This window comes from Hemiscyllium ocellatum, chromosome 2, assembly GCF_020745735.1.
Source record: "Hemiscyllium ocellatum isolate sHemOce1 chromosome 2, sHemOce1.pat.X.cur, whole genome shotgun sequence".
In the NCBI taxonomy this organism is placed as follows: domain Eukaryota; kingdom Metazoa; phylum Chordata; class Chondrichthyes; order Orectolobiformes; family Hemiscylliidae; genus Hemiscyllium; species Hemiscyllium ocellatum.
The window spans coordinates 17812401-17834725 of record NC_083402.1 but is presented as its reverse complement, the minus strand read 5'-3'; the positions used below and the strand labels follow the sequence as shown (position 1 = coordinate 17834725).

General features: G+C 42.8%; 1 protein-coding gene across 2 annotated transcripts in view; it reads right to left on the bottom strand.

Moving 5' to 3' along the window:
* The window catches only part of galnt7 (UDP-N-acetyl-alpha-D-galactosamine: polypeptide N-acetylgalactosaminyltransferase 7), a 148724-nt gene extending 128084 nt beyond the window's left edge, over positions 1 to 20640 (bottom strand). For both annotated transcript variants that reach the window (XM_060842873.1, XM_060842864.1), the window contains exon 1: positions 19867 to 20640. In XM_060842873.1, coding sequence (XP_060698856.1) covers positions 19867 to 19995 — 129 coding nt within the window. In that variant the 5' untranslated portion in view covers positions 19996 to 20640. The remainder of the gene's footprint in view (positions 1 to 19866) is intronic.
* Between the last annotated feature and the right edge of the window lie 1685 nt (positions 20641 to 22325).

Sequence of the window (22325 nt, the reverse complement as noted above, 5' to 3'; positions counted from 1 at the left end):
GCACTCCGGAAGGAGTAACCCTGGAAGTACTCAGCATGTGGCTAGGGCCACATCTCAAGGCATGAGGTAAAACAAGGGCAAATAAATCTCTTGTTGATAACATTAATCAACATTATATCTTGTTCACGTACCACTCCAGCTGATGAATCAGTACTTCTCCGTGTTGTGTACCACTTGGAGAAAATTATGATGGCAAGGCCACAATATACTTGGAGTGGGGCACTTTAATATGTCCATCACTGAAAACAGCTCAGCAGTACCACTACTGACCAAGGTCACTGAATTCTCAAAGACATAGATGCTGGACTGGGCATGCAGAGGCCGTTAAGAAACCAATAAGGAAGAGTATATTTGATCAGATCCTCACCAATTTGCCTATTGCAGATTTACCTGTCCACATCAATGGCTAGGTGTGACCATCACACAGTCCTAAAGAAAATGAAGCTCTGTCTTCACACTGAGGATATTTCTAAGACCATAAGACATAGGAGTGGAAGTAAGGCCATTCGGCCCATCAAGCCCACTCTTCCATTCAATCATGGCGGATGGGCATTTCAACTCCACTTACCAGCATTCTCCCCGTAGCCTTAATTCCTTGTGACATCAAGAATTTATCAATCTCTGCCTTGAAGACATTTAGCGTCTCGGCTTCCACTGCACTCTGCGGCAATGAATTGCACAGGCCCACCACTCTCTGGCTAAAGAAATGTCTCCACATTTCTGTTCTGAATTTACCCCCTCTAATTCTAAGGCTGTGTCCACGGGTCCTAATGTCCTCGCCTAACGGAAACAATTTCCTAGCATCCACCCTTTCCAAGCCACGTAATATCTTGTAAGTTTCTATTAAATCTCCCCTTAAACTTCTAAACTCCAATGAATACAATCCCAGGATCCTCACCCGTTTCTCGTATGTTAGACCTACCATTCCAGGGATCATCCGTGTGAATCTCCGCTGGACATGCTCCAGTGCCAGAATGTTCTTCCTGAGGTGTGGGGACCAAAACTGGACACAGCACTCCAAATGGGGCCTAACCAGAGCTTTATAAAGTCGCAGTAGCACAATGGTGCTTTTATATTCCAACCCTCTTGAGATAAATGACAACATTGCATTTGCTTTCTTAATCACGGACTCAACCTGCATGTTTACCTTTAGAGAATCCTCGACTAGCACTCCCAGATCCCTTTGTACTTTGGCTTTACAAATCTTCTCACCGTTTAGAAAGTAGTCTACGCTTTTATTCTTTTTTCCAAAGTGCAAGACCTCGCATTTGCTCACGTTGAATTCCATCAGCCATTTCCTGGACCACTCTCCCAAGCTGTCTAGATCCTTCTGCAGCCTCCCCACTTCCTCAGTACTACCTGCCTGTCCATCTAACTTTGCATCATCGGCAAACTTCGCTAGAATGTCCCCAGTCCCCTCATCCAGATCATTAATAAATAATGTGAACAGCTGCGGCCCCAACACTGAACCCTGCAGGACACCGCTTGTCACTGGCTGCCATTCCGAAAAAGAACCTTTTATCCCAACTCTCTGCCTTCTGTCAGACAGCCAATCCTCAATCCATATCAGTAGCTCACCTCGAACACCATAGGCCCTCATCTTGCTCAGCAGCCTCCCGTATGGCACCTTATCAAAGGCCTTTTGGAAGTCTAGATAGACCACATCCACTGGGTTTCCCTGGTCTAACCTACTTGTCACCTCTTCAAAGAATTCCAACAGGTTTGTCAGTCACAACCTCCCCTTACTAAATCCATGTTGACTTGTTCTAATCAGACTCTGCTCTTCCAAGAATTTAGAAACCTCATCCTTAATGAGGGATTCTAGAATTTTACCAACGACCGAGGTTAGGCTAATTGGCCTATAATTTTCCATCTTTTGTCTTGATCCTTTCTTGAACAAGGGGGTTACAACAGCGATCTTCCAATCATCCGGGACTTTCCCTGACTCAACCAATGTCTCCGCTATTTCCTCAGCCACCTCTCTCAGAACTCTAGGATGTATCCCATCGGGGCCAAAACCTTTTAGCTTTTCTAGCATTTTCTCTTTTGTAATGGCAACCATACTCAACTCAGCCCCCTCACTCCCTTTAATTGTTGGGATATTACTCATGTCTTCCGCTGTGAAGACTGACGCAAAGTACTTGTTAAGTTCTCCTGCTATTTCCTTATCTCCCATCACTAGGCTTCCAGCATCAGTTTGAAGTGGCCCAATGTCTACTTTTGCCTGTCATTTGTTTCTTATGTATTGAAATAAATTTTTACTATAATTTCTAATATTACTAGCTAACCTACCTTCATATTTTATCCTCTCCTTCCTTATTTCTCTCTTTGTTATCCTCTGTTTGTTTTTGTAGCCTTCCCAATCTTCTGATTTCCCACTGCTCTTGGCCACTTGATAGGATCTCTCTTTTTCTTTAATACATTTCCTGACTTCCTTTGTCAGCCATGGCTGTCTAATCCCTCCCTGAATAATCTTTCTTTTCTTGGGGGTGAACCTCTGTACAGTGTCCTCAATTATATCCACAAACTCCTGCCATTTTTGCTCTCCTGTCTTCCCCGCTAGGCTCTGCTTCCAGTCTATTTTTGTCAGTTCCTCTCTCATGCCCTCATTCCGCCATTGTGTTATCTGGCAGAATCAGTGTCAAATAAGATACATTTCAAACAGGTCTAGCAACTCACTATGGGGTTCATAAGGTGCTGTGGGCCATCAGGAGCTGCAGGTTGTGTTGGAAATCTGCTACTTCATGGTTCAACATATCCATCACTCCAACATTATCATTAAGTCAGAGAACTAACTGTGGTTCAACAAAGAGCATGTCAGGAACAGCATCTGGCATACCTTAAGTGTCAACTGGTGATACAACAAGCAGGACTACTTACATGCCAATCTATAAGTAATCAACAGAGCTAGATTATTCAACAACCAACAAATCAGACTCAAGTTCTACACTTGGTCACACTCCGTCGTTATGGCAAATTAAAAATCTCACTGGAGGTGGCTCCACAATTTTTCCCCATCTTCAAGTATGGGGAATCCCAACGCACAGTACAAATGATAAAGGCTGAAGCAATCACAACTAACTTCAGTCAGAAGTGCTGAGTGGATGATCCATCTCCATCTCCTCCACAGGTCCCCAAAATTACAGATGCCAGTCGTCACCCAATTCAATTTATTATTAGGATAATTAAGAAACAGCTGAAGGCAATGGATACTACAAAGGCTACATGTCCTGAAAATATTCCAATAATTCCAGAACATGCTACATCCAAGCCAAGCTGTTTCAATACAACTATCTGACAGTATGGAAAATTGTCCAGGAATGTCGTGTGCACGGAAAAAAAAACAACCTGTGCATCTATTTACAATTATCAGTAAAGTCATGGAAGGTAGCACTTTCTATTCACACAGCAATTACCTACTCACTGGCATCCAGTTTGAGTTCTGCCAGGGATACCTAGCTCCTGACCTAATTTCAGCCATGGTCAAAAATGGTCAAGAGATGTAAACTCCAGAGTGTAGGTGAGAGAGACTGCCTTTGACATCAAGTCCATCTTTGACTGGGTATGGCATCAAGGAGCTCTAGCAAAACGAATGAATGGGAATCGGAGGGTATCATACCAAGCATAAGAGGAATATGGTTTTCCTTGTTAGACATCAGTCATTTCTGCAGGGATTCCTCAGGGTAATGTTCTGGACCCAGTTTTTTCAGTTGCTTCAATGGCGTTCTGCCAATCATAAGTTCAGAAATGGGACAGGTCTTTGAATGCACAACGTTCAGCATTATCCTCCTCAACTACTGAATAGGTCCATGTCCAAATGAAGGCTGACAAATGGCAAGCAACATTCACTCTACAAAAGCACCAGGCGATAAGCATTGCCCCTTGACATTAAGTGATGCTCCTCCTGCTAAATCCCCCACAATCAACATTCTAGGGGACCAGAAACTCAACTACACTCGCCATATACAGTTAATACAGTGGCTACATGTGCAGGTCAGAGACTTGGAATACTACAATGAATAACTCACCTACTGACTGCCCAAACCCTGAACACCAGCAGCAAGTGTGATAGAATACTCCTGACTTATCTGGGTGAATGCATCTCTAATACTCAAGAACCCTGACACCATCAGGACAAGGCAGCCTACTTAAATGGCACTGCATAGTACAAACTTCCTCCACCACAGACACACAATAGCAGCAGTGTGTAACACCTACAAGAGTTGCACGGCAACAACTCATCAAGGCTCTTTAGACAGCATCTTCCAAATCCATAAGTGCCATATCTAGAAGGACAAGGGCAGCAGATACATGGGAACACCACAAGCCGCAAGCACCCCTTAAAGCCACTTGCCATTCTGGCTGGAAAGATATCGCTGCTCCTTCAGTGTTGCTGGGTCAAAATTCTGGAACTCCCTCCGAAACAGCACCATGGGTGTACCTATCCTATGTGGACTAAAGTGGCTTAAGATGGCAACTCACCATCACCTTTGCGAGGACAAGTAGGGATGCACAAATCCAGCCAGTGGTACCCAAATCCCATGAATGAATAGTATTTTGCTTGATGTCAACAGCATATATGTGTTCTCCAGCATTCAGTTCTTCCATTCTGGTAAGTACGTGTTGGCTAATGGCACTAATACAATAACTGATGGATTTGTTAATAACGCTTGGGGAAGGCTTATCTTGGGAGAGGAAAGGGAGTTATTTACTCAATGATTATCCTTTTCCTAAATTAAAGCCAGCAAAGGGTTGGGACAGATTTCACAAATAGTGTTGACATTGTACAGTTTAATGCAAATATGGGCTATCATCCAGTCCTTGACTTAAGGTACATAACCGGAACAAAACGTAATGAATTGCAATAGATGTAGGAGCAGCTAACTGCAGTAAAATTAACTACTCATAACAGATTCCCCATTTATAGGAATTTGCCAATTGAAGGTTTTCCAAGGTTTGAGAACAGTTGAGTCTGCAAACAGCAAGAATAAGCACCTCATAATATTTGCAAAATGAGCTGGAGATTTTGGTAACTCAATTTGTAGAGAAACTGCAGGAAATGAATCTCTTTACTAGTTCTTGCTTAATAAAATATTTATTAAAAAGAGTGAACAATGGATTGCACCTGAAAAACATGCTACTCCTACTTTACTAAGCAATCAAATTATAGAATAATTAGACAATTGTGCAAGTAGAAGAAATTCAGATGAAGAAAGTCTCACTCACAAATGGAGCTTCAATACATTCAAGTGAACCTTGCACAAAGTAAAATTGCAGAATCAAAGTAAATGTAGAGTTGATCTAAAAGTGTTTTCCTTTCGCTTGGTTGTTTAATTTAGCAATTAAAATTTCTGCCCCAGAATTCTAGCACCATTGGTGACAGAATGGGAACAACAACAAAAAAACTATAGTGGGGAAATCTGAAACTAAACGGAAATGCAGGAATAGGCAGCACCAATGGGGAAAGGAACAGAGTGTATTTCAATTTAATGGCCTTTAACACTTATCTACAGGTCTGATCAAAGGAAAATAATAGCATGGAACAACAACTAGTGGATACAGAAGTGAACAAAAATTTAGTTACATAGAACTGACCGAGGTTTAGAAATTATATACCCACAGAACATTTTTAAGTCCATACAACACATCAAATTTAAACAGTCATAAAAGGCATGATTTGAAATTTCTAAAGAGACACAGGAGTTAATTTGTCAAATTATACTTCATGAGGACAAAAGTTGGTGGGACTGGTAGACAAGTGGTAAATTCAAATTTACTGCAGCAAATCCTGAGATAATGTATTTTGAGGAGGAAAATATATGCTCAATAAAAGATTTAAGGGCAAGACATCTCAGCTATTCAAGTACATAAACATGTACTTGAAGATTTAGCAAAGGTCACCCCACTGAGAAACAGTGGGAGTTGATAACCTAGTGGTATTATCCCTGGACTGTTATCCAGATACCTAGGATATATATGTTCTGGGGACCTAGGTTTGAATCCACCTTGGTAGACGGTGCAATTTGAAATTAATAAAAATCTGAAATTAAGAGTGATACCATGAATCCATTGTCATTTGTTGGAAAAGCCCACCATGTGGAAGGATACCCTTATCCCACAAACGAATTAAAATGATGCTTCTTGGACAGTAGGAGACAATGCTCAGAAACAATCACACATCAACTTGATCTTCGATAGCACTGCTGACAGAGAAATGCTGCACTGTGTTTCAAGGAGGTATCAACTGATAAAAATACACATCAAAGTAAAAGGAAATATTAGGAGTGATTCAAATGATAGGTTAGAGGTGAGTTTTAAAACAACAAAAGCACTTGCATTTATACGGCACCTTTCTCAATCTCAGGATGTCCAAAAATATTTTACAACTAATTAAGTACTTTTATAGTGCAAACAGGGGTATGGACAGGATAAATAGACAAAGTCTCTTCCCTGGGTTTGGGGGGGGGCGGGAGGAGAGTCCAGAACTAGAGGGCATAGGTTTAGGGTGAGGGGGGAAAAGGTATAAAAGGGACCTAAGGGGCAATGTTTTCACGCAGAGGGTGGTGCGTGTATGGAATGAGCTGCCAGGGGAAGTGGTGGATGCTGGTGGAATTGCAACATTTAAAAGGCATCTGGATGGATATATGAATAGGAAGGGTTTAGACAGATATGGACCAAGTGCTGGGAAATGGGACTAGATTGGGTTGAATATCTGGTCGGCATGGATCAGTTGGACCGAAGGGTCTGTTTCCATGTTGTAGATCTCTATGACTCTATAACATATGATGTAGGAAAAGCAGTAGGCAATCTTTGCACAGAAAAGCCCTGCATACAACATGATATAGGTACACTGTTTTGATGATAAGAACAGTAAAATAAAAATGAGCTGGTCATGTGCTAGATCTCAAACCTACTGTTAATTCAGTAAAATCACATTTTTGCCAAATCAACTTATTTCCTGTCCTTGATTATGACTGTACCGCCTCAAAATCAAAATATCTATATTGAATAAACTAATTGACTGAGCAGCGATGATCTTCTAGGATAGAATTCCAAAGATTCACAATTTCTGAATGAATAAATCTCTCTTATCAATCCTAACAACCCTGTATCCTCAGCTATGATCCTTAGATTCTACTCTTTTTAGCCAGGATTAGGAATAAATTTTAGCCAGGATACTGAAAATAATCCTGCTCTTCAAGTATTGCTGCGGAATGTTTACTTCCTCAAAGTACAGACAGAGCTTTGTTTTAATATCTCCAAAGGGTGGCATCTGATTTAAACAGAAGATTGAGGATTTTAAGTTCAACATGTTGGAGAATCAGAAACAAATGGATAAGTAAAGACGTTATCAATGAGCAGAATATTATGCTGGATAGGATAGATGCAAAAAAAAAAATTGCTGATGATGGAATCTGAAGTAGACAAGCAGGAGGCCAGAAAACCACAGCATGCCAGGCAGCATCAGGAGGTGGAGAGGTCACCGTTTCAGGTGTAACGCTTCATCAGGACTTCACCTCCTCATGCTCTGTGTTCTTCCAGCCTCCTGTTTGTCGATCTAAGATAGGGTAGATGCAGCAGAATCTTGCATAAACTGCAATTTACAGAAAATGAAGTGATGCCATTTGAGCAAAACAATCCAGTTTGAAAGTGATTAAAGAATTGAGAGTTTTGGTAGAAGTACTAACATGGGCAACATTCAGACAAAGAAAGAGGTGGCCTTTTATTGGAAAATCATTTGAGATCAGAAGCTCAGGGTTGAGGTTCGACCCAAGATAGGGTGCAACCAAATGGAGACAATGGTGTTGATGGACTCCCTCAATAGAAAGCTGCAAATTACATAGGTAAATAGTTGAATAGGTTTTCAAAGCTCTTCAAGATTATTTTAGTTTTTAAAATTAACCTGTTTGGAATGCGCAACACACCGCTGCCAGTAGTATTTTTGGGTGGCACGGTGGCACAGTGGTTAGCACTGCTGCCTCACAGCGCCTGAGGCCCGGGTTCAATTCCCGACTCAGGCGACTGACTGTGTGGAGTTTGCACGTTCTCCCCGTGTCTGCGTGGGTTTCCTCCGGGTGCTCCGGTTTCCTCCCACAGTCCAAAGATGTGCGGGTCAGGTGAATTGGCCATGCTAAATTGCCCGTAGTGTTAGGTAAGGGGTAAATATAGGGGTACGGGTGGGCTGCGCTTCGACGGGTCGGTGTGGACTTGTTGGGCCGAAGGGCCTGTTTCCACACTAAGTAATCTAATCTAATCTAAAAAGTATTTGGGCTGATATGTTTCTCAATCTCATTCTCCTGCCTTCTCCCAGAATCTTCAATCCCTTTACTAATCACAAACCTATCTTAAATACACTCAATGGCTTGCTCTCCACAGCCTTCTGCAGCAATGTGTTCCACAGGTTAACCACTCTCTGGCTGAAGAAATTGCCTCCTTATCTCACTTCCGAAAGGTTGCGACTTCACTGAGGCTGTGCCCTCAGGTCTAGTCTCTCCTATCTTCTCCACGTCCAACCTATCCAGGCCTCAGTATTCTAGAAGTTTTAATCGGATCCCCCGATCTTTCTAAACTCCAGAGTACTGACCTAGAGCCCTCAACGGCTCCTCATAAGACATGCCCTCATTTCCGGGATCATTCTTCTGAGCTTCCTCTGGACCCCTTTCACAGTCAGCTCAATCTTCCTTAGATGTGTGGCTCAAAACACTGCTCACAATATTCCAAAATGTGTTCTGACACACCTTTATACAGCCTCAGAAGTATATCTTTGTTCTTGTATTCTAGTTCTCTTGAAATGAATGCGAACATCGCATTGCCTTTTAAATGCCAACAGAACCTGCTTGTCAACCTTAAAAGAATCCTGAATTTAGACGTCCAAGTCTCTTTGTGCCTTTGCCCATTTACATAAGTCTACGCCTCTATTCTTCCTTCCAAAGTGCATAACCTCGTACTATCCCAGATTGTATTCCAACTGCCACTTCTTTGCCCGCTCTCCTAACCTGCCCAAGTTTATCAGCAGCTTCAACATAGTCTGTCTCTGCACCTATCTTTTTGCCGTCTGTAACCTTAGCAACAATACCCTTAGTTCCTTTGACGAGATCGTTAATATGTAAAGTGAGTAGTTGTGGTCCCAACTCTGGCCCATGCAGACCTCCACTAGTCACCAACTGCCATCACAAAAAAGACCACTTTATCCTCTCTCTCTCTCTCTCTGTCTGTCTGTCTTCTGCCAGTCAGTCAATCCTATATCAATAGCAATACCTTGCCAGGAAGGTGGGACTTGAACCTGAATCTTCTGACCCAGATGGAGGGGCATTATCAATGTGTAACTGGTGCCCTTACTTATTTCCAAGTATCATAAGTAGAAGTCGTTTGTGCCAACAAATTGAAACAATAAACATACAAAGGAACCAGGCAACTTTGAAATCGCTTAGTAACTTATATATGCAGTTCTAGCTAAAAATGGTGATTGCTTTTCTGACCTTAAAAAAAGACTGATCCCAGGCAGCCTCTTTGCAAAAAAAAACTTCAGAAAAATACCAAGACTGCAGAAATATTTTGTAATTAAAACATGGATATCCCTAAAATCCCAAACCAGACAATTTGCTGCTGAGAGAAAGCAGCACATTTTCTAACTGAGAGAAGCAGTTGTTTAAATTTCACTTACATTCGAGCCCCTTACATTACAAATGGTAAACAAATTATTAAGGTTTACAGTACCGCTGTCAACTAGTAATAAATACCAAATAAGCACCTTGCTTGACAGGTGCTTCCTTAAAGATGCTTCCTTAATAGTAATAACACTAAGCACTTTTAATTTTCCTTATTTAGCCTATTAATTATTAGTACTAGTGGCCATGAAGCTGTCAGATTGTTAATCATTTAATTTGGTATATGTTATTTGATAACATTAGGTTTCACTCAAGTTGCAAGTTTATGAATTTAATACTCATATTACTACATACCCAAACAAGGTCAATAAATTGTTCTTTTGTTTTTAAGGACAACTGTAACATGGATATTCAATTTCACTGTTCCTTCTTAATTGTATTGGTGTTAAGTTTTAATGCTTTTTCAGAGATATCCTGTAATCGCCTTTGTTGCAGCTGTAATTACAGCATTGTACTGCTTTTACCCTATCTGAAATGCTGACGTTACCTAGCCTTCTCTTAGCCACGTGTACAAAATGACTGTTCACTGAAATTTTTACACTGCTTCTTCCTTCTCAATAAAAGACGTTTTGCAACTGTAGGTGGCATGGAGTGGAGTAACACAAATAAGGAAAGTCCAAGTTCAAAGTGAATAACCTGAAGCAAGTTACAGCTTTTTTTTTTGCAATTTGAATAGAACAGGATTCACAGTATTCATTATGCACAGTGTAGGTAGAGGGAGGAAACTATCATCCTTGGATCCTAAATCTTTACAGTCAGATGTATTGCAAGCATTGGTCAATACTAGAAGACAACAGGCAACGTTCAGTAATTATTAGGGCAGCTCGATTGTGGAAAGCAATGATAAATATGGTTTTTCCAATCTGCTGGAATTTTTTTTTGAGGTAATACATGCTATGGAGAAAGAAGAACGAGTGCATTTACTGCAGTTAGATATCCACAAGATATTTGATGTGGTGTCACAACGTTATTGGGAAAAAATAAAAGCTCATGTTGCAAGGATAGCATATTGGCATGGAGAAAAAGATTGGCTGGCCAATGGAAAGAGCTTAGATATCAATGGTCTATAGATCTGAAGCTGGACAATCACAGCAGGTCAGACAGCATCCGAGGGGCAGGAAAGTCAAAACTTTGGGCAAAAACCTTTGTCAGGATTGGAAGGGGGGAGGACAGCCCCAGCATGAAGCTGGGGAAAAGGTTGGTGGTAATGGTAATAGGTGGATGCAGGTCGGTGGTTATGGTGATTGATCCGTGGGAAGGGAGGAGCGGATAGGTGAGTAGGAAGATGGACAGGTTAGGTCAGGTCAGGGAGGCGAGGGTAGGAAATGAGATAAGGCTAGGGTGAAGGGATTTTGAAGCTGGTGAAGTCAATATTGAGGCCATTGGGCTATCAGCTCCCCAGATGAAATGTCAGGTGTTATTCCTCCAGCTTCTGTCTGACTTCACTTTGACAGTAGAGGAGGCTAAGGATGGAAATGTTGCCAGGGTAGTGGGGGTTAAAACACATGCCAACCGGAAGGCCAGGTTGGTTGATGCATGCAGAGCGCTGATGCTTCGCAAACCCATCCCCGAGTCAGCATTTGGTCTCCCCAATATATAGAGGGGACCACATCAGGAGCTACGGATATACTAGTTCAGGTTGGTTGAAGTGCAGGTGAACCTCCACCAGATCTGGAAGGATTGTTTGGGGCCTTGGACAGAGGTGAGAGGGAAGATTTAGGGGCAAGTGTTGCTCGTCTTGTGGTTGCAAGGAAAGATACTGGGTGTGGTGGAGAAGTTGCTGGAGAATGTGGAGTTCATAATGGAGTCACAGAATGAACGGCTCCTGCGAAAAGCAGACGGGGGTGGAAAAAGAAATATATTTTTCGTGCTGGGGTCTGATTGTAAGTTGTGGAAATGTCAGAGGATGATGTGTTAGATTCAGAGGTTGATGGGGTGGTACATGAGGACTAAGGAGACGCTATATGTATTGCTGTTGGGGAGACAGGATTTAAGGGCATAAGCGTGGGAAACGGAGAAGATGCAGTTGAGAGCATCCTTAATTACCAAGGAGGGGAAACTATGGTCCCTAAAGTTGGAGGAAATCTGGGATGTCCTAAAGTAGAATACCTCATCCTGGGAGCAGATGTGCCAGATGCAAAGGAAGTGAGAGTATGGGACAGCATTTTTACAGGCGGGTGGTCAGGATGGTTACAGGGCCCAATGGGCTTATAACAGATGTCAGCGGTGAGTCATTTTCCGGAGATGGAGACAGAGGTCTAGCAAGGGGAGGTGTCGAAAATGGTCCAGGTGAATTTGAGGGCAGGGTGGAAGCTGTTGGTGAAGTTGATGAACTGTTCAAGCTCCTCGCGGGAGCATGAGGCAGCACCGATGCAGTCATCAGTATAGTGGAGAAAGAGGTGAGGGATGATGCCAGTGTGACTGTGGAAAAGAAATTGTTACACGAATTCTACAAGTAGGTTGACACAACTCAGGCCCATTCCAGTACCCGTGGCCACCTTTTTGGTTTGTAGGAAGTGGGAGGAATCAAAGTGTTGAGGGTGAGGACCAGTTCTGCCAAGCAAACAAGAGTGCCAGTTGAGGGGAACTGGTTGAGCCTACAAGACAGGAAGAAGCATAGAGCTTTTAGACCCTCTGTGTCAGTGTAAAGAGTCTGAATATCCATGGTGAAGATCAGCTAATGGGGACCAGGGAATTGAATTTTTTGGAAGAGACAGAGGGTGTGGGTTGTGTCACACATGTAGGTAGGGTGTTCCTGGATCAACAGGGAAAGAATGAAGTCAAGGTAGAAGGAGAGGAGCTCAGCGGGACAGGTCAGTCAGAGACAAATGGGCTGACCGGGGCATTCAGGTTTATGTGATTTTAGGTAGGAACTAGTTCCTCAACCCAGCATTACCAGTTTCTATCAGGTTGGATGCTTTGGACAGGAGATCTCCCAAAGTGATGACATCGTTGATGGTCTGGGAGATGATGGCTTGCTGAACTGAGATGGGGTCATAATCAAGGGGATGGTAGGAGGAGGCAGAAAGTTGGCATCTGGCCTCAGTGATGTAGAGGTCAGTTCACCATATTACCACTGCACCACCACCCCATTGGCAGGTTTAGAACATAGAGGGCCAAAGGGCCTGTACTGTTCTATGTTGTGCTGACCTTTTATCTTACTTTCAGGTCAAGCTAATCTCCATACCATCCATTCTACTATCATCCCTGTTTCTATCCAAGAGTTGTGTAAATGTCCCTAATGTATCTGACTCTACCACCACTGCTGGCAGCACATTCCAATCACCCACCACTCTGTGTAAAGAACCCACCTCTGACATCTCCCCTAAACCTTTCGCCAATCACCTTAAAATTATGCCCTTTGTGATAGTCATTTCCGCTCGAGGAAAAAGGTCGCTGGCCATCCCCTCTATCATTCTCATCAATGTATACCTCTATCAAGTCATCCACCATCCTTCCTCGCTCCAATGGGAAAAGCCCTAGCTCCCTCAACCTAAGACATGCCCTCCAGTCCAGGTAGCACCCTGGTAAATCTCCTCTCCACCCTCTAAAGCTTCCTGTAATGAGGCTACCAGAACCGAACCCAATATTCCAAGTGTGGTCGAACCAGGGCTTTAGAGCTGCAGCATAACCTCACAGCTCCTCAACTCAATCCCCCTGCTAATGAAAGTCAACACACTATAATGTCTTCTTAACAACCCTATCAACTTGGGTGGCAACTTTGAGGGATCTATGGATGTGGACACCAAGATCCCACTGTTCTTCCACACTGTCCAGAATCTTGCCTTTAACCCTGTAATCTGCATTCAAATTCAACCTTCCAAAATGAATCACTTCACACTTTTCCAGGTTGAATTCCATCTGCCACTTATCAGCCCAGCTCTGCCTTTTATCAGTGTCCTGTTACAACAACCCTTTAATAGTGAGGTTGAGATTGAGTGAAGGGAGTGGAGGGCTGTGCTTTCTGACGGGGAAGAGGGTGGATTAACTGAAAGGGGTGGAGAGAGTAAGCTTTTGATGTCACAGGGGCAGTTTGAGATGAAGGAGTCAAGAGAGGGTAGGATGCTAGGAACGGTGGCTGGAGGTGGGAGAAGAGGTCGTTAGAAGGTGGTTTGGTCTTTTTCAGGTTGACAAGATGTAACAAGTGACTGCTACAGGGAATGGTACTGGGATCTCATGGTTAGAATTTAAATGACTTAGATGAAGGGAGGAGGGTGCTTGTGACACAGTGGTAATGCCCCTGCCTCTGATATAGGAGGCCTGGATTCAAGTCCACTAGTTCTGCAGATGTGTCATAATATCTCTAAACTGGTTTGATTAGAAAATTCCCAAATGATGGATCCGAAGGTGTGGTTGCCAACTTGCTGATGACACAAAGATCGTAGGAAAGTAAGTTATGAAAACTGCACAAGGAAGTTAAAAAAGATAATTGGGGTAGGCAGGAATTTGGATATGGCATTCAATTCAAAAAGTTATGATCATATTGAATGGCCTACTCCTGCTAATCATTTATGTTTGTATGCAAGAATGACTGACTAACAAGTTACCTTTCGGTCTTCAACATAGTTATATATAGACAAAATATCATCAGTAACAGATACAGATAATCTCAAAACATCCTTACTTCAACATTTTTAGTTATACAACTCAACATTAAAAGATCAACAAAACAAAACACATTTCATTATTCATTCCATTATGGAAACCTTTCAACTATGTCATTGGTGAGTCATAGTTTAATTAACACACCCTCCCTCCTTCCCATGAAATTATTGCTCACATACAAATGACTAGATATTAAAAAACTATAATTCACTAAAGGACTCCTGTAATGTTGGCAATGTCACCCTCCAAGTAAAGAATTCAACTGAGACAGAAGACCCCATGTTACTATTTTGAAAAGCAGAGGAATTCTCATGTCCCAGTCAACATTTATCTCCAACCAGGGAGAAAAATAGATTAACTGATTGCTTATTTCAATACTGTGTGCAATTTGGCATCACACGTGCTTATAAAAATACTGGTCACACTTCTAAAGTGTTAAATTAGCCACAAAGCTTTTGTCAAGTTCTGTTTCTTTCCTATATGGTGTATATACGGTTGAGTCAGAAATCAAGTTGATGGCTCCCAAATTGAAATGACTGGAAATGATTCTTAACCAGTTTTACTTATCGCAGTGTTTAGCTTGATAGAAGCCTCCCTGAAGTTTATTTTAATAAACCAGTAAACTGTTTGAATGGAAAAAGATTATTTATTTATCTGCTGTGGACAGATTTAATATGCTGCACATAGGGCAGAAATATGTAAATATAACCACTTCAAAAAAGGTCTACAGGTATTAAGTTAGTGTAATGCACTACTGAAACATTCCATTTTCAACAACTAGTCAGTGAAGACTTCACACAATCCATGGTATGCTTCTCTGTACATTCCAAAGATCAATTATAAAAAGCCTTCCAACCCATGCATTCAAAATTACTAATGCACTGCGAGCTAAAACGGAAACAAATTCCAAAAGCAAAATTACTTTTAATCCAGTTGCGCAATTAAGGTAATTTACAGCGACATAATCATTGTGCTGGGTTAGTAATACATGAAAATTTAAGTTCAGTTTTTGTATAATCAGGGAAAAACTTATATGAGTAAAAATGAGCATGAAGTTGTCAAATTGTTGCAAAAAACCAAATGATTCACTGGCACCCCTTAGGGGGATGAAGGAAACCACTATGAACAGAGTCTCACATCAACATGGGCAGCACGGGGGCACAGTGGCTAGCACTGCTGCCTCACAGTGGCAGAGATCCGGGTTCAATTCCCACCTCAGGCGACTGACTGTGTGGAGTTTGCACATTCTCCCTGTGTCTGCGTGGGTTTCCTCCAGGTGTTCCGGTTTCCTCTCAGTCCAAAAATGTGCAGGCCAGGTGAATTGGCCATGCTAAATTGCACCTAGTATTAGGTGAAGTAGTAAACGTAGGGGAATGGGTCTGGGTGGGTGGTGGATCGGTGTGGACTTGTTGGGCCGAATGGCCTGTTTCCACAATCTAACGTGGTCATTTTTTTTTCAAAAACAAATCCTTCCTTGGAGGTGGAGATTAACACCTGCTTAGAGTAATAAATGCCAACCATGTCAGTGATGCATATAACTAGAGAATGAATATTTTTAAAGAAATTCTCTATCAACTGGCAGAGAGCAAAGGTGTTTTTTCCCCTCCCTTCGATTCCATCTAATCCAATTTTGCTTTACTTCCCAAAGCACAAGTGCGTACATTCTCCTTGTGTGTACCAGGTGAGAAAGTTAGCTGCAAAGTCATTTGTTTTGAAAACTGTAAAAGATATCATTGGACTTCCTACCAGTAAAGAAGAAATAAAATCTAATTGGACTTCCTTTCTGAATTCAAACTATAAATATAAAACAAGAAACAATTTCTACTTAAGGTGCAACAATTAAAATTATCAGACAAAATTGAGGATTGCAGATGCTGGAGATCAGAGTCTAGATTAGAATGGTGCTGGAAAAGCACAGCAGGTCAGGCAGCATTGGAGGAGCAGGAAAATCGACATTTCAGGCAAAGGCCCTTCATCGGGAATGAAGGCAGGGAACCTCCGGGGTGGAGAGATAAATGGGAGGGGGTGCGGCTGGGGAGAAGGTAGCCAAGAGTACAATGGATGGATGAAGGTGGGGATGAAGGTAATAGGTCAGAGAGGTGGGTGGAGCAATAGGTGGGAAGGAAGATTGGCAGGTAGGGCAGGTCATAAGGATGGTGCTGAGCTGGAAGATTGGAACAGGGGTAAGGTGGGGGGAGGGGAAATGAGGAAACTGGTGAAGTCCACATTGATGCCCTGGGGTTGAAGTGTTCCAAAGTGGAAGATGAGGCGTTCTTCCTTCAGGTGTCGGGTGGTGAGGGAATGGTGGTGTACGAGGCCAAGGACCTGCATGTCCTCATTCCTTATTCCTGATGAAGAGCTTTTCCTGCTCCTCAAATGCTGCCTGACCTGCTGTGCTTTTCCAGCACCACTCTGATCTAAACCCTGCATGTCCTCAGCAGAGTGGGAGGGGGAATTGAAATGTTGGGCCACGGGGCAATGGAGTTGATTGGTGCGGATCTCCCGGAGATGTTCCCTAAAACGCTCTGTGAGAAGGTGTCCAGTCTCCCCAATGTAAAGGAGACCGCATCAGGTGCAACGGGTACAATAACTGACATTGATGGATGTGCAGGTGAAACTTTGATGATGTGGAAGGCTCCTTTGGGGCCTTGGGTGGAGGTGAGGGGGGAGGTGTGGGCTCAGGTTTTGCAATTCCTGTGGTGGCAGGGGAAGGTGCCAGAAGGGGAGGGTGAGTTGTTTCAGGGGGGCCGGGGCGGACCTGACTAGTTAGTCACGACTATCAGCCTGAACCCATCACTTGATCAGCTGGAAAAGGTTTACATAAATGAACACAGAAACTCATTTACACTGACAAATAGAATGGATAAGTAGAACCATGCCGAATATGTTTGCAGCAAGCAGACTGACACGACCAAAGCCAACACAGGGAAAAACAATTACTGGCACCAATTACAGTTGGATGATGGCTCAGAGGTTAGCACTGCTGCCTCAGTGTTAGGGACATGGATTCAATTCCACCCTTGGGCGACTGTCTGTCAGATTTGTACATTCTCCTTGTGTCTGCGTGGGTTTCTTCGAGGTGCCCTGGTTTGCTCCCATAGTGCAAAAACATGGAAGGGAGTGGGTCTGGGTGGGATGCTCTTCAGTGCTGTTGTAGACTTGACAGATCAAATGACCTGATCCCAAACTGTAGGGATTCTATGAAATACTTGCATGCGAGACTAAAACTGCAATTAACATGAACAGGTGATCTATATGTTACAGCAGTAGCAGATCACTGTTATCAAATCAACTGAAACCCAAAATCACATTACCAGCCTTGAAGTAGTTCCCTGCACATGGATTTATTTATAATTAGGACAAATGGTTTCTTACAATAAGGTAAATGCCAACATCATGGGGACAATCTCAGTTTAATAATAGCTCTCTGCCCTTTTGTTACCTTTGTGCATATTCACATTGGCTTTTCTGCTGTTCTGGCTCAGCATACCTGTTGAGACTATCATTGCACTCATTAAAATAGTGGTCACTGGGGCTTCAAACAAGCTCACACACTCAAGCAGTGTGCCACCTGTCTTGATTGTTTACTTTATTAAAAACAAATTCAAAGAGGGAATCAGGGGTAGGACAGGAAAATTCTGCATCAAGTTGGTGCAGGTGCCAAATCTCCAATGTTTTGTTCTCTATCTCTATATATTTAAAAATACAGAATTGATTAGACAATACAAACTTTTAAAAATCTCTCGTGGCAAATGTTCTGAAATGTTACTTTTTTTCTTATAACTCACAGCACAAACGTTCTTTAAAATTAATGATACCAAGGACTTCACCTGGTAATCATGAAAGATTGGCATCATTCATATCACAAACTTATACTTGATACAGTGTCATCAGCATAGAAATAGACCCTTCAGTCCACACTAACCATTATCCCAAACTAAATTAGTCCCACCTGGTTCTATTTGACCGGTATCACTTGAAACTTTTCCTATTCATATAGTTATCCAAATGTCTTTTAAACATTGTAACTGTACACACCACTTCCTCTCGCAGTTCATTCCACACACGAACCATTGTGTAAAACAAAAAGCCCCTCATGTCTTTATTAGGCCTTTTTCCCCTCACATCAGAAGTATGCCCCCTAATCTTGAAATTCCCCACTTAGGGAAAAGATACCTGCTATTCACTTTATCTATACTAATGATTTTAAAAACCCCTAAGATCAGCCCCTAACCTTCTAAGACCTAGTGAAAAAAAAAGAGTTCCAGTCTCTCCTTATAACTCAAGCCCTCCATTCGTGGTAAAATGCTTAATAATATCCTTCCTATAACAAGACAACAAGAACTGGACTCAGCACTCCAAAAGAGGCCTCACCAAGGTTCTGTACAACCTCAACCTTTATACTCAAAGGGATATGTCTAAAAGACCATTTGTGGATCCAAGAATAACTCTTCGGTGAAAAAGAACACCTAAATAAACCTGTCTGTTGTTTTAAATACTGATGACAACAAAGCAGTGGGATAAGAGACAGATTGCTTAAAGCCAAGTTGCAATTTAATGGAATGCAACAGATTGTAGTGCCTTCTACTGCCTATCACAGTGAAGTCCTCTTAAAGAATCACACAGCAAAATATAGTGGCAGACTGACTGTGCTCTGCTGGGGGAAGAGGAGAAACTTTCATTTGAAAGGGGTTAAGAGATTAAAGCTGAGCACATAAGCAGGAGCACAATGATTTGGGCAAAACTGCAAAAGAAACCAAATTTACAAATGTTTTGCACAAAGGACTCAAAGCAATACCTATTCTTTACTAGAGAAATTGAAAGGCTGAATTGTATGAGGTGAGGCACTGTCCTACTGGATTGGCTTGAAAGAAATAAAACAGAATAGACTGGGGGGGGGGGGGGCGGGGTGCGATGGCTGTGTTAAACAATTTCAATTAACCCGTTGGATTTTTCATTGCAAAGAAGGGAGAAAAAATAAATCCAAATGCTGATACCACACAACAGTATCAGTGCAGTTGTGGAAAGGGGCTGACAGCAAAAGGCATTCGGAAATCAACTCAGAGCATGCACCATCACAAAGCAGACCTTAAAGACGTCCTCACATCTTACCTAATGGGGAAAGCACTTTGGGAGAGTCGCACCTTTCAACTCACACAGCCCACATCCTGGGGCCTGAAAGTCAGGCCTCTGGTTCATCTGGCCTAAATTTGACCGTTATTTTGGTGGGGTATTTGTTTTGAACTCTCCCCCCCGCCCTCCCCCATTTCAAAACAAAAACGAAGCGAAAACAAGAAGAAAATAAAGCGATCGTTTCTGGTTTAAGCGTTAGATTTGTTTTTAAGACAAAAAAAAGGTGGGGGGGGGGCGGGGGAAGAAACAAGAGGCACGAGTAAGCCTGACTGCAGAGAGAGAGACCCGACTGGCCCCCGTCTCCATGGCAACCCAACCGTTAACGGACCGCCAGCTCGAGCCTCTCGAGGGGGCTTTTCATCCGCAGCCAACCCCCTCCCCCAACCCGGTCCATCTCTCTCTCTCTCTCTCACACACACACACACACGTAATAAATGTGTACAGCCCCAGATTGACTCACCATCTGCCGCTCGAAGGGGTTGTTATCCTCGCCCTGGGATGAGAGGAGCTTGGACCAGAGCCCCATCAGCGCCAGGAAAGTCCCGATGATCAGCAAACTCCGCAAGAGGAAGCCGACTTTCACCCTCATCGCTCCCTCTCCTCCCCCCCTCCTCCGCACTGAAACAACTTCAACTTTCCGAATGGGCAATAGATGTCAACATACATATATTTATAACGTGCTGGCTACAAATCGTTCACGAGCAGCGGGAGGAGGAAATAAACGTTTCTCTTACGAAAAAAAAATCATAAATTCTGGTGTGCCCCGAGAGGTATTTACAAAATAATATATATATATTTTTTTTAAAAGGCTGTTCTCGTGGCTGATTTCTCCCTCTCTTTCGGTTTTAATCGTCTTCCTACTTGGAGCAGGTTTCACGCACTGCTGCCCCCTCCAGCTCTCCAGCAACATGTGCACCGCCCCTTCCTTCTTTCCTTTTCTTCTCTTTCCTTCCTTCTTTCTTTTCTCTGTCTTGTCTTTCTTTCAGTCCCTCTGTCGGTTGCGCCGTTAATTACCTTCGGCTCTCATTCCACATGACGTGGGGTCGGATTTCGCTCTTTTGTTTTGGAAGGCTCTGTCCAACGACGCCACAAAACACCTTCCTTCCTCTCTCTCTCTCTCTCTGCGTCCTCGTGGAGGGGTTTTGGGGGAAGACGGGTGACTTATTTAGTCCCTGCTTTAACTAACACAAATTCTTTCGATTGCCACTCCAGTAGCCCTTTTCATTCCTGTGTGTCACCTGCTGTCGACAAATTCAGGGGTGGGGTTTTTCCCAACTTTGCCCTTTTGGAAAAGGGTGTGAGACAGGAGGAGTATTCCATGCACTGAATGGCAGGCTAGAACCTGCCTCAATCAATCAGGTGTATCCTCTGGATTATGGCAGGAGGGTTTCACCGATTGCCCACAGGAACCAACACACGATGAGATGCTTACTGTGTTGTATCCCAGTGGTGTTGAAACAAAACTAGAGCACCACTCTCCAAAGCTCAGAGCTGCCTAATGCAGGCTTTGAAATGGACACCTTTTGACAAGAAAGCAGGGCAGCACCTTTCATTCCTGTGTGTCACCTGCTGTTGACAAATTTCGGGGTGAGGTTTTTCACGACCTTGCTCTTTTAGCAAAGAGTGTGAGATACTAGGAGGATTCCATTCACTGTATGGCAGGCTAGCAAACAAACAGTCCTTATAACTTTGTGTCATCAATCATCTGGATTACAGCAGGAGGATTTCACAGACTCCCCACAGGAATCAAACCATGAGATGCTGACTATATTGTATCCCAGTGGTGTTGATACAAAACTGGATCAACACTCATAGCTGTTGGCTTTGAACTCCACATCATTTGACAATGAGGCAAGACAAAATCAGGTGTGCCACTGAAACCTTGTTCAAGCATTCTGGGATAAATCTTGGAGTAGACCGAACAATATGGGATATAGAGAGGAAATTTGTGAGGAATCGAGCATCACGAGCAACAAGCTGCATTTTCTAACAGAACTCCAGACATCGAGTCAAGATTCTCATGTTGAGATGCCTATTATCATAGAAAATAGGAACAGGTGTACACAAATCGGCCCAGTGAGCCTACTCCACTATTCAATATAATAAAACCAAGAACTGTGGAGGCTGGAAATCTGAAGCAGAAACAGAAATTACTAGAGAAACTTAGTAGGTCAGGCAGCATCTGTGGAAAGGAAGCAGAGTTCATGTTTTGGGTTCAGTGGACTGGAAATGTTAACTCTGCTTTCTGTCTACAGATGTTGCTGAGTTTCTCCAGCAATTTTTATTTTATTTGCACCATTCAATAGCATCATGGCTGATCATCCAAATTAGCACTCTGCCTTTGTGCCATACCCTTTGATCCCTTAGTCATAAGGATTATAGGTATATTCTCTTCAAAAACAATTATCTCTAGCTATCAGGAACATCTGTCTTGTGTTTACCTTGTCTAGTTCAGGTTGAGTTTTCTAAGTCTCTCTGAGATCCCCCTCATTCTTCTAAACTCCAGTGAATGTAGTCCTAACTAATCCAGTCTCTTTTCATACATCAATCTGTCTATCCCAGAAATCAGGTAAAGCTTTGTTGCACTTTCTCCATAGTCAGAACATTCTTCTTTCAATAAGGAGATCAAAACTGCCAAAGTATCGCAGATGTGATCTAAATTTGACCCTGTGCAATCATTGCTTGTTCCTAAGGATCTGCAGCTTGGACACCTGGCACCCATCTATCAGGGCATGATGCTATGGCAGTGACTACACTCTCCCAACGTTCATAATCTGAGCATCAGATATTTGCCAGCCCCTCTGCACCATCATAACAAATCTCTGAACCACTTATAAATTGCTTCAGTACTGGAAATTTGCACCTTTGGGAGCACTGGCAACTATCATTGCAACACTGCTGTAAGGGCACTTTTCATGC